We start from the raw sequence: 13,526 nt of genomic DNA, 5'->3' as shown, positions 1-13,526 counted from the left end.
TCTGCAAGGCGCATCAGGAACTTGTTGGTAAGCCTACACTTAGCATAGTGAAGTCTCCTAGCAAATACCAGGATAAATGAAGTCCCCCCATAATTACAAATTCCTGATTCTGAGAGATTTATGAGATTTGTTTCAAAAAACACCATTCACCACCTCACCTTGGTTTGGTAGGGTGTAGTAAACAGTGTTGCTTTTATTTATTTCTCCATTTCACTCTATCTAAATATTCTCCATTGGTCCAGTTTGATCACTTGCATGCATTTCTGTACAAGTGAATTTACCTTTGGGGCTATCCAAAATGCCTGTGTTCCTTCTGGCATGACATCCTGTTTGGATGATGCAGACTAAAATCCTGGGGCCAGGATCAGGCTGGATCCTGGCAGTCCAGACATGGCTCTAGTAGATCCAGCCAGATCCTGAGATAAATGGCCCTTAGCAAGGGTCAAAATCACCCTGGTTTGCTGTGATGTTTCCCAGAAACTCCATGGCAAACCTTGACTGTTTAACTGCCTCCCTGCCTGCCCCCTCCCCATGCTCCATACCTTTCTGTGCTGCCACTCCTATTGGTAAGCCCTACTATTGCCATATCTGACAAGGAAATGCCCGGCCAGGTGGGTGCAACCAGGCACTCCTTTTCTGCATCAGATGCAGTAATGGGGCAGAATGGTATGGAGTGCATGCTGGTAGTGGGTCCCTGGACAGCACAGGGACAGGCTTATAAACACCTGCCCATCCCCACACCTGCCTGGGAACCAACTGAGCACAGGTTCAGCCCATGCATGGGCTCATCCCATGCTTTCCTGGCCTATCTGCTCAAGATCTTTGACTTAAAATGCTACTCCCCCTCATTTTCATTCCCATTTATTCCTTTTGAACAGATTATTTCCTCCAATTGTTATATTCCAATCATGGCATCCATCCCACCAGGTCTCTGTTATAGCTGAAGCTCTGTCTGGGCAACTCACAAAATAAGCTTGAAACCACAGAGAATAAAAACATAAAAAACTGTAATATCAAGATCTAAAACAAATTTCCAAAAGAGGAGCTGGAATAGGAAACTCAAAGTGAAAACCTAAATAAAACTCAAAACCAAACAGTTCCAGTCTATATCACCCATGGATACACGAGGCACACAGTCAGAAATTGTGAAATGTCTCTCTCAACCACCCAGAAAGCTTATAAATCAGTATGGATAGGTAGCCTGCCACACACACACTGCTCACCCATCAGGACTGTAGAATATCATGGCCTGATTCCTAGAGGAAAAACTGTTGAATCAATGGGATTTACCCAGATGTTGGTTCCAGGTGTCTAGCTGGGACTTCAACACAGGTAAAAAGGTTTTAAATGAGTTTGAGAGAGAAAGCACATTCAGCATTTGAACAGTAGAATAATCTGTACTTTCCCAAATTTCCCAGAATTTGCTCTGGTTAATTCAAGTGAACAGCTGCCGCTAATCAGGCAGTAACATAGAAGCCTGGGTGTCGTTATCCTCCAAATAGTAAATCATTCAATGTGCAAAATATTTGAAAGCACAGTCTGAGATTGTAATCTGGAAGTATAAAATTGCTATAATATCAAGATAGGGCTATGAAGAAATCTCACTGGTCTCTTCCACAGTACACAGTTATACCATTTTGATACTGCTTTAACTGCCAGGATTCTGTTATGCAGAATCCTAAGGTTTGTAGTTTGAGGAAATGTAAGAGGGAACCAGTATGCTGTAGTAGTCTCATTGTTGGACTAAGACTCTGGCAGGCCAAGGTTTGAATCCTTGTTCAGCCATGGAAACCCACAAGGTGACCTTGGGCAAGTCTCAACCTCAGAGGAAGGTAATGGCAAATCTCCTCTGAATAAATTTTACCAAGGAAATCCCATCATAGGTTCCCCTTAGGGATGTCTAATGACTTGGAGGCATAGCAAAACAATGACACACTAGAGCTATCAAGCAGAGAATTCTAAATGAAATGACAAATCCCAGAATTCCAAAAGATGGCACCATGGCAATTCAAGGAGTATCAAAGTGCTATAACTGTGTATGATGGATTCCCTCAGTTTGGGCCAATGTTTTGTCAAGTCCTTTCCATTTGTGAAGGAAAATACACACAATAACAGAGGGAATGGGCTGATTACTTCAAAGGATGTGAACAACCCCCAACACCTCTGAAATAAAATCCTAGTCTGGATTCACCATAGCTCTGCAATGGAAGCTAACATCTGCCATCTTGTCATAGACAATTAGGGAGAGGCAAGTAACAAAACCCATTCATTTTAGCAAAGGACTCTTGTTCACCACCAAGCAATTATTTTATCTACAAATACTACTTCCTTGCTAACAACGAAAAAGAACCCCCACATCAATAGTTGTTGCCTATCAAAATAACTCTTTTTTTTTTAAAAAAGGTACTCACCAATGCACATAGTAGGAGACCATCCACTTGTTTTTGCATTGAAGAGACAAGTGCTGAGACACTCCAGAAAGGGAGCTAGAATCAAGAATGGCAGGATGCTGATCAGATTCATGGCTGCTATTGGTACGAGAAATCCATTCAAATTCAGAGTTGAATTTATCGCCTGCAGATAATATCCAGAAGGTATCTAGTGTGAAAGGAGAAAGATTTGATTTTGATTTGGTATTCAGAGAGAAATTCTGTTTCAGCATACAAAGTTAAAAATGGATCCTGTAGCACCTTTGAGATTAACAGGGAAGAAGAAATTACTAGCAAAGATTTCATGGATGCATCCCACTTGTGGGTCATTAGGACATGCTTCATTTTATGGTCCAGGATATTATTTTGGTTTGGCACTAGAACTCTCTGGCTGAGAATTCTAAAATATCCTCCCTAAACTGCAGATCACAGGATTTTTTTAGGATGGAACCAGGACATTAAAATTGGAATCATAAGGCTAGAATACAGTACTATACTGTGAAACCACAGTGGTTTAAATCTATATTAAAGGTGCATGATGTACTTTAGACTAAAATGGTATAAACAGTAAGTTAATCAGCCTGGACTGAGAGGGAAGGCATGCAGAAAATATTTATATACTCTAAACAGTTATAACTCATTCTTAAAATACATTTTGCAGAAAACAGATTATAAGTGTGCTTGTGTGTGGAGGCAGAACATCATAACAATAAAACACATGATTATGCAAAGTGAATACAGTTAAAGAATTCTTTTTGCCAAAATCTTCTCAACTATGAAAAAAATTCCTCTTTTAAAATATGAGTTTAAATTTATAGATAAGCTTGGGACAATCGTACATTCAGGGACCCCAGAATGCTGTGCATGGATGGGGAAAAGAGCTCAACATTTGCAGGCCGGTTGTTATTAATTTGGCCTGTTGTTGTTGTATGGCTTGAAATCATTTCTGACTTATGGCAACCCTAATGCAAAACTATTGAAGGCTTTTCTAAGGGCCCAAAGAGTGTAACTTGCCCAGGGTTACCCAATGGGTTCCCATGGCTGAGTGGGGATTCGAACCGGGGGGGTTGTAGTCTCCCGATCTGATCGGAAGACTACAATCATGCTGAAGATTTTCAGACACATCACGCTTATCCAGGACTTAACCCATGAAGATCCAGAATGCTCTAGCAACAAACCATTCATGGGGCCATCCCAGGAATTGTTTGTTGCTGGAGCATTCTTGGATCTTCATGGGTTAAGTCCTGGATAAGCACAATGTGTCTGAAAATCTTCAGCGCGATTTTGCCAGGAATATGCCTTATTCTTCTCGGATTTTCCCTTGGCTGATAATCTTCTTGGTCTCCTAAATTGTAGTACTTGAAAACATTGAAAGGAAAGGCAAATTATTCTCCCCATCCATTATCATTCAGATTGTCTTAAATATGAAGACTCTTGCAAGCAAAAATCCTTTCCATATGTTCAATGGAGCTTTATTCCCAGGTAAGTGTGCATGGAATAGATTGCAGCCTTTGTTATTCCTGGGAGGGCTCAACAACAGCAGGTGCCTTAATATTTCTCAGTGATTGATCATTTAGTACACTTCTGACTGTTATTTTGTGAAGGCCCTCAACTACGTAGGAGTCTTGCTGGTCTAACTTTGCCAGATCTAGCCTTGAACCCCCCCCCCCCATGCTTTAGGGTCCATATGGACATTACAGAATGGAGACTGAGGCTGTCACAAAGGCCAACATGAAAGGAAGACATAATTAAGGTCCATCTGGAACGATAGCAGCTTATGGTGGCAATTTGGAGATTTAAAAAAAAATTAATAGGGAATTCACAGCGGGTAAAAGGTTACAAGGTTAATAAAAACACACTCTTTAGTTTGAATTCTCTACACAGACAGGGGTACCCTTTGCTAATTAATTTAATCCTTTAAAAAATTCTCTAAAGCTATGGGCCATCACCTCATTCCATGAGGGTGAATTTGATAAATAAATTATGTACTTTGTGAAGAAGCAAATACTTTCCTCAGTCCTGAAGCAACTGTCTGTCTCCTTCACTGAGAGACCTCCACTACTACTGGCATTGTGAGTGGAGAAAGTGGAGAGAAGAAAGTTGTCATCTCTTTTATTTACAATCAGTTTCTAAAAAACAGGCCTGAACTGACTTCAGCCCTAGCAACTTTGTTTTACTTGAACCCCAAGATTTATCAGATGGTGCTGGGGATAACAAAAAAAGTTAAAGTTTTTGTACCTCAGTCCCCAGAGCCACTGGCTGGAAATATTAAAAAAAAAAGAACTTTCAGTCTAAAAAACCCTCCCCTCCCAAGCTTTGGGTGAAGCCAGTTACATACTGAATACCATGATGTTGGTGCTGGCTAACCCACATACAGAGAGACAAATCTACATTTTTGTTACTGCAGATATGACACTCTGATCTATTTTTTTTAAACTGTTGCACTTATTTTTTTAAAGAAGCTAGATCACCTTGCCAATCTGCTGGATGCCATCCAGCGATCGATCTGTCATACTTCTTGACATGCATCATTAACTACCAACATATCCCTGCTTCTCCCTGCAATAAAATTTTTTATTGCAGGGAAGTCCCACCCCCTGGCACTGGGTGACAACCAGTGTAGGAATGCCAACACTTCAGCCTTTTCAAGCCAGGAAGGTGCACATGCAGGGCAAACATGGAACCTAATCTTGTCCAGAATCTGCAGCTGGTTCTATGGGACCTCTGCCAGAAATTGACCTTCATTGGGAATACTTTAGAGCAGTGCTACCCAATGTGATGGCCTACAGACTGGTGCTACTTCATGTGACATCAGCTGCTGCTCTCTAGTGAGTTTCCAGAAAAGAAACAGCATACCCAACTCCCAGTGTCCAAACTGGGCAGGGACCATTTAATCCTCTCTTATCCCACTTTTTCAGCTACTTATAAAATATCCCAGTTTCTCTCTACTGCTCCTACTTTCTCTCTTTGTTCTCAGCTTATTCAAATTGTTGCAAACTTAGTTCACAGTGCAAAAGAAGGTTGTTTATTAACTCTTTAGAGAGGAGAGGAGAACAGGGAATCGATTCTTCTCCTTCCCCCTAGGCTCAGGCAAAACCAAACTGCTGCAGCTTGTCTTAGCTTGTCTGTTCTTCCTCATTAATATTTTTTGCTATTTTGACCACACTTTGTTGTTTCTTGACCACACGTGCCCTGGTTTTCATCTGTGAAACATTAGAGGGTATGAAACACGTTATAGCCAGTGGTCACAAATAAGCTGCTAGTCCCTGGCATGGTGGGGAGAAAATACTGGTCCCCCACATCAGATACCTTGAGAAGCAGTGGCCTAGAATATCTGGATGGCACCTCTACAACACAGAGCAGCTGCAAAGTTGTGAAACCAAAGGTAGATTCACCACTCCTGTGGCAACAGATCCATGTGCTGACCCTGCTCCAACCTCCTTCTCATTTGATTATTTCTTCTCTATTATAACCATATTGTCTTGGAGAGCGCCTAGAACCGTGGTGCTGAACCTTTGGGATGCGTGCCCTCTCTGACATACTAAGCCATCTCTGAGGGCATGTGGAGACAGCTGAAGGCAAAAGAGGGCAGGGGAAGAGGAGGAACAGGTGTATGCCTCTTCCTCCTCTTTCCCTGCCCTCCCATACAGTTAGTCTCTGGGGAATTCCCACCCCCCTGGCACTGGGTGACACCCAGTGTAGGAATGCCATTTAGTTGGGCACTCAGTCTCTAAAAGGTTCACTATCCCTGACCTAGAACAATCCTGTTCCTATGTGTTTCCAAGTGCTTTAGAATCCAGTGCTGCATGTTGTTACTGCATCTCCTATCTATTTCTCCCAATGTTCCATGTAGATCACACTGTTATGGGCCACACTCAAGACCATGGCTTAAATCTAACTGCTAGTCCCAGTGAGAAAAGATCCACTGAATCAAGAACTGAAATGATAGGCAAACACATATAAATCCTAATTGATTCAATGGGTCTTGTCTATTTGGGACTAGCAACTGGATTTAGGCCAATGGGTCTGCTCTAACTGGTACTGGCAACTGAAATTAAGGCCATGAGTAGAATAGGGTTGAATCAGACACAACACTGAGGTATGGTAGGATCCTGTGATATAATTGTCACTATAGATTATAAGTCAATCAATCAAAGTCTGTCAGTTATATTGTACCTTGTGCTCCCTAGCAGTAAATCTGCACCGTAGAAATAATGCAGCCTGACACCACTTTAAGTGATGTAACTCCATCCTATGAAATACTGAGATTTGCAGTTTTACAAGGTCTTTAGCCTTCTCTGCCAAAGAGTGTTGGTGCCTCAGAAGCCTATAAAACCCAGAATTCTGCAGCATGGAGCCGATAAAGTGGTATCAGACTGCATTAGAGCCCTCCTCCAACCACCATCTTGAGGGGGAGAGAGGCCTTGCTATGATCATTGCGGAATAGCGGTCTATAAATAAAAATTATTATTATTATTATTATTATTATTATTATTATTATTATTATTATTATTATTATTATTTCTGCAGCGTAGATGAACCTACAGTATCTTGAACCACAGACCCAGAAGCCTAAGGTAGTATATCTATGTTTCTGGGAGTTATAGTCCAAAACACTGAACACCAACATTATAATGTGGATTATACTTTGTTCTGGACTGAACTCCAAAATGCATGAAGGATCAAAAGATTCACTCACTCACCTGCATAAGGCACATGCGATAGAGGACTTGAAAGGCAAAGAAGGGAAAGAGACGAACAAACATTTTTGTGCTTTCCACTTGAGTTTCGCTGTACTGGCCACCATAATTTTCTTTGGCATGGTCTAGCCAGTTTGTCACATTCTCACTGAAGTAGCGGCATTTTACACAACACACCTTCAAAGAGTTAGCAACTACACCATAGACTGTTAATAGAGAACTACCTGGGGAGAAGGTCAATGAATCACATCAGAATCTTGGCAATGTTGAATATTAGTGACATAGTTTTGCTTGTGTATTCTTAAATGGCAGGGGGTTGGACTTGATGACCCTTGAGGTTTCTTCCAACTCTATGATTCTATTATTTTAGTATTATGAATTACATCCCGTGCCTAGCATGGGAATAAAAGCTGATGCACTCATCTCCTTAATTTGTGGTCCCTTAAGCTTAGTTACAACCCTCTACCCCACTTAGATTGATCAGAAGTAGAGTTTTCACTGCATCCTGCTCAAAAATTATGTCAACATATACCCTCCCCTGTGTGACACTTGAATTCAGTCATTTGTAAAAACACCACCACACAATTTCAACATCTCACAGTCAATATATTAAGAAAGAACAGCTTCCTATGTTGCTAGACTTTCCAGTGTGAAAATGTGCAGACTCAATTGCACCACTGATATTTAACTGCACTGAAACCATGAAGCAAGAAAGCAATTAAAACATCCAGAACATTGAACTTTATATAGATGCTTTTGCCCCCAATTGGAATGAGTGAGCTCTGCCTTATGTGAGGGATCAGACATTTTACTTATCTCACACTTCTCATGCAGGGAGAACAATATTCCTATTTCCCACCCTTCTTCGGGTATGAGAAGAATGATGAAAGCTATCTACATCCCAACACCTGATTAACCCTCTGTTAAAATGCCCAAGTTTCTATTTTTGCCTCCCACTTTCCACTCTTGTCCTCAGCTTACTCAAATTGCTTCCACCCTCTGGAATGCTACACTGTCCCTCTCCCTGCTTTCCTTTTGCCAATAGGCAATGTTAAGAGCAGTGCTCTGGGTTTACTGGTTTGGGAAGAAAGACTCTCCAGGCACTAGCCCTCTGCAGGACTTTACAGACTAAGGTAGAAGTGGAAAAATTAACCAAAATAGCTCCCCTCAAAAGAAAAAATCAGGTTGAGGACAAGAAAAAACAATTATTTCTTTATTAAAAGACAGAAAAAGATATCAGTAGAAACTGACACAACAGTCTACATTCAGTTTGCACCCTGCAAATACCAAACTCAGGCATGGGGCAAAACTAGACACAGTGATTTTAAGCAGATAGGCAATCAATGAAATATTCCTGTCTCTCATTTTATTTTGATTGCTGCAAACTGAGCTCAAAGAAGAAAAATAGTTTGTTCTCAATTAACTTAACAGAGGGGAAAGGAGGGATGCAATCTTCTTCTTTCTTGTAGACCCCAGGAAAAGTAAACTGTGGTAGCCTCTCCAAGATTGTGTGTCCTCCCTCATTAATAACTTTCACTATCTTGATCACACTGTGATGTTGTTTGCTCATATGTGCCCTGGTTTTCATCTTTGAAATGTTGGAGGATATGTAGTCCTGATGCTCCAGCATTCAAGAGAATACTGAACTCTCCCATTTGATATTCATATGTCAAATCATAACTTTGGCCCGGTACAGACTGTGCTTTGTGCCGGCTTGGGGCCGATATTAGGGCTCCGTAGGGCTGGGCGTCCATAAGCGCCCAGCTCTTCAATAGGTGCCCATGCACCATCTTGCTGTGGCCTCATCCACATGGAGTGCGGCACTGTGACACATGCACGTTCATGTGCCCAAATGGCTCCAGCTGGAAGAGGTGCCATGGCACTGCTCCGTGGCACTTATGACACCTCTGAAAAGAAGCTGCTCTAGGCAGCTCCTTTTTACGGATCGCATTGGTGCCGCACCGTGCAGTTGGTGCAACACCAATGAGGGGCAAAAACAGGCGGCATGAAGTCGCCTGTCTGTATCCCCCCCCCTTTCCATATATAACATTTTAAAATCCCCTTGAGTGCAAATTTAGTAGATTTCAGACTTCAGTTTTCAAAGGTAAAATGTTTACCCACCAAGACCTCTGATTTAAACACACCCTGATTTCTAACATAATGCAATTCCTTACCTTTGGATGGCTGGTAAATCATTTCACTTCGTGCCATGTGAATTGTGATCAGAGCCATCAGGACAGATACAAAGGGAATAAGAAAGCCCAGGTTTTTGGCCACTGACTGCTGGATATACGAAATGCTGACAAACACAATGGCTGAACCTAAATTTACCAACCAATAAAACCTGAAGGGAAAAATGTCAACAGTAGTCAGTTTTGGAAGGGGTATGAGGAATAACAGCTATCCATTAGAAGAGGCCAACTCGTTTTAAAATGAAATTCATATTAGTAGTGTACCAACACCTAGCAACAAAAAGTCAAGAATGTCTCAGAGGAGGCAGTATAATATGGTTAGATAGTCTTATTGTTCCAAAATGTCCCTGTCTATGGAGCTTAACTCTTTATTTACCTTAAAGCTTAATTCGGGTGGCATCCTGATGTTATCAGAAGGTTTTTGCCACTGAATTTGCCACCCAAATACAGCCTGGGTGCATCCCTGCTTCCAGGAGCGCTTCTGGTGGCTATTTTATTAAACCAGAAAAGTCCCGTATCTGAAAAGAGCTGTGCAGATCCTGGAAGTGCGGATGTATTTGGACTGTATTCCAGCAGCAAATTTGGTGGCAAAAACCTTCTAATAACACCAGGATGCCTCCTGAATTAAGCTTTTAGCTGGATAGAGGTAAATTGATTTATTAAGCCATGGGATAAGCTCCTATGTATCCTGAACTTTCTGTGGTGTAAACTGATACTCTTATGGATATACGGTCAAGTTTACTTTTCTGCTTCTCGAAAGTACCCAACAGTTGTTTTTTAGTTGTTTTTACTTTTCAGAAAAACCTGAACATGGCAGCACAAGGCATAGCTTGAGCCAGTATTTTCTCCAACTTCTGAGTGAAGCCACATACACTGTAATTTTAAAAGTAACTAAAAGTTACAGTTACACTACAAAAGAGATTCCCTCCCATTGAGCTGCAATCATAATGTAACTGTTCTTTTTTTACTAGAAAAAGAAACTAATTACAAATATTTCACTATTTATAACTAGTTCTTTCTGAGTTCTGGAGCTGGAAACATGAAAACAATATTCTCTTTCTCTTCTGCAATGGCTGGCATGAGCCCAAGTCTCCTCCACAACCCTCTCATAGGTTTGCTCTGACCAATTTCTTCAATAAGACTGACAGCCACAATTCTAAAATGTTTTTAAAGCCAAGTAATTTAAGATCAAGAGTATCTTCGAAGAACTCCAAAGGTCAGGGCAAAATCTTTATATGTTGGAAGCACAGAAAGCAGAAGAATCCCCTAGTTGGTGTTAACTCTGAACAAAATAATCTTTCATCTCTTTAGAATGACAGTGGATGATTCGGAGCAGTAGCCTGCCAAACAGAATACGGAAGACAGCCAAAGGAAAGAACAATGACAGACCCAATTTAAGGGAATTTAGTGTTGCTGAGAACTCTTTTGTGCTTGTCAAGGGTGTTGGCAAACCACCTGAGAACCAGGGAACCAAGATTCCCATCCACCAAGGTCACCTTCAAAAGACCAGAGAATTTCAACCTTTCTTGTAAAACAAAAAAGAAAGAAATTATTGTGGCCCATTCCACATCAGTTTAAAACATCTGAATTTGCATGAGTGATTTGGTGGTACTTGGCCTTAAGAGATTATTACATTTGCAACAAAGAACAGTTTTAGTTCTCTTTTGGCTCTGGAAATGAAAAACTTTCCTAGCTTTGCAAAGAACTGCGATTTCAAACAGAGTAAGACTGTACAAGAAATACCATCACATTGCTAAAAAACCTTACTCTGTGTCTACTTTTGTATCTCTTCCCCATCATGTGAAATACTAAGTTGCATAGTTTTTTGTGTTTTTTCTGGGCTATGAGGCCATGTTCTAGGAGAGTTTATTCCTGACGTTTCACCAGCAGGTGTATGTAGCTGGCATCTTCAGACAATCCCATTATAACAATAAAAATGTAATTCATTATACTGTTTATCCCTTTTGTAAATTTTGGTTATTTTACAGGGAAAAAAACAGAACTGATGAGAATGGCATAAAACCTGGAAAATTCCTATCCAAATTCTGCTGAAAACTTTCTTCTCTTCAAAGTAACTTTTACAAAACAAATAGAAAAACTATACTTGTCATACAAAGAAAATTACTTTGTTCACACTTGTTCTGTTAATTCTGGAATGTTGAACTCATCAACAATATTCCTAATGTCCTTTTCACATGTCATACTGCTGGGCCATGTATCCCCCATCCTGTACATGTATTCCCCATCCGGCACATCCATTTGAATTTAGTGGCCTACATGTAAAATTTCGCATTTGCCTCTATTTAATTTAATTTAATTACTTTCTGCCCCATTTTCTACTCTGTCGAAGTCCTTTTGAATTCTGTTCCCATCTTCCAATGTGTTAGCCACCCCTCCCAGTTTTGTGTGATCTGCAAACTCGATAAGGATGTCCTCTACCCTGTTGTCTAAGTTATTTATAAAAACGTTGAAAAGCAATGGCCCTAGGATAGAACCCTGAGGCACTCCACTCAAGACCTCTTTCTAGTTTCAAGCACAGCCAGTGATAAAGAATCTTTGAACATGTTTTTCTAACTAGTTGTGGATTCATCTGACAGAGTTTCCATCTATTCCACATTTAATAAGTTATGGGCGACCTTATCAAATATATTGCTAAAATCCAAATAAATAGCATCTACAGCATACCCACCATCTACAAAACTAGTAAACAGAGAAAAAAGATATAAGATTAGTTTGGCAGGATTTGTTCTTGAAAAATCCAGGCTCGCTCTTATTGATTACTGTATTGTCATCAAGATACTTGCAGATAACTCCTGTATATTCTGTTTGGAGAGCCAGTATGGCATAGTGGTTTGAGCATTGGACTAGGGCTCTGGAGACCAGGGTTTGAATCCCACTTTGGCCATATAAACCCACTGGGTGACCTTAGGTGAGTCACAGTCTCTTAGCATCAGAGGATGACAATGGCAAACCCCTCTGAAGAAACTTGACAAGATAAAACCCATGATAGGATCACCTTAGGGTTGCCATAAGTCAGAAACGACTTGAAGGCACACAACGACAAATAGCAAATATTTTGCTGTAATATTTTTCTTGGTACTGAGGTCAGACTGTGACTCACCTAAGGTCACCCAGTGGGTTTATATGGCCAAAGTGGGATTCAAACCCTGGTCTCCAGAGTTGTTTTCATAGCTAAATGCTAAGGAATCTTATGATTTGTGGTTTGTTGTGGCATCAAAGCTCTCTGACAAAGGAGGCTAAATGTCTCACAAAACTTTAATTCCCAGAATTTCATAGCACTAAGCCATGGCAGTTAAAATGATGTCAACCTGGATTATTCTTGCTGTGTGGATGCAGCACAAGGTTTATAGTTTAGAGATGTAGAATTCTCTTCTAGAGAGCTTCTTTGCAGTGCTACTCAAAGTGATAGTCCATGAACTGGTGATGGTGCATGAACCATGGAGTGTTTTCAGAACCAACTGTACCCAGTGGGCACAGATATGGTACCAGTGTGATGTAGTGGTTTCAGTGTTGGACTATGACACTGGTGACCAGGATTCAAGTCCCTGCTTGACCATGAAATCCCCTGGGTGACCTTGGGCAAGTCACATGCTCTCAGCCTCAGGGGAAGTCAATGGCAAGCATCCTCTGATCAAATCTTTCCCCAAAAACCCTGTGGTAGGTTCAGGTCACCATAAGTCAGAAATGACTTGAAGACACACAACAACAAACCCCTAGAAAATTGTGGAGGAAAGCCTGAGAAGCACTGCTCTAGTGGACGCCCCTGAACTATATGCTAGAGAACGCTATGGACTTCAGCAGACTACAAATCCCAGAAGCCCTAGGATAAAGTCATGACAGTTAAAGTGGTATCAAACTGTAAGAATGGTAAAATACAGACATGCTCAGGGACACAAAAATGTGATAAGAAAAGTCCTACTGGATCAGAATATAGGCAGAAGGACATCCAGGCATTTTCTACCTAGACATACTGTAGTTCCATCATACAAAAGAGCCTTCTTTTCCTATAGCAATACTTCCAACTATTAAACATTAACAGGGAGATAATGATATAGGGGTCAAAGCTTGAGATTGACTTATAACAGCTGGAATCTGCACTGCACTTCTCACAGTGACTCAGCTTTTAAAAAAAAGAGTGGGGAGAAAGAAAAATCACACAGAAATTGCAAACATTAAAATCTACA

The 13,526-nt window shown here is 40.8% G+C and overlaps 1 protein-coding gene across 1 annotated transcript in view; it reads right to left on the bottom strand.

The window, feature by feature from the left end:
• Nucleotides 1–13,526, bottom strand: part of SLC15A5 (solute carrier family 15 member 5) — a 42,795-nt gene that overhangs the window by 20,357 nt on the left and 8,912 nt on the right. The window contains exons 3-5 of the mRNA XM_042469446.1: nt 9,304–9,473; nt 7,133–7,353; nt 2,412–2,598 (exon numbers count right to left, since the gene is read on the bottom strand). Of these exons, the coding sequence (XP_042325380.1) occupies nt 2,412–2,598; nt 7,133–7,353; nt 9,304–9,473 (578 nt within the window). The remainder of the gene's footprint in view (nt 1–2,411; nt 2,599–7,132; nt 7,354–9,303; nt 9,474–13,526) is intronic.

This window comes from Sceloporus undulatus, chromosome 5, assembly GCF_019175285.1.
Source record: "Sceloporus undulatus isolate JIND9_A2432 ecotype Alabama chromosome 5, SceUnd_v1.1, whole genome shotgun sequence".
In the NCBI taxonomy this organism is placed as follows: domain Eukaryota; kingdom Metazoa; phylum Chordata; class Lepidosauria; order Squamata; family Phrynosomatidae; genus Sceloporus; species Sceloporus undulatus.
Note: the sequence above shows the minus strand (reverse complement) of the source record. Positions and strands in the feature narration are given on the sequence as shown.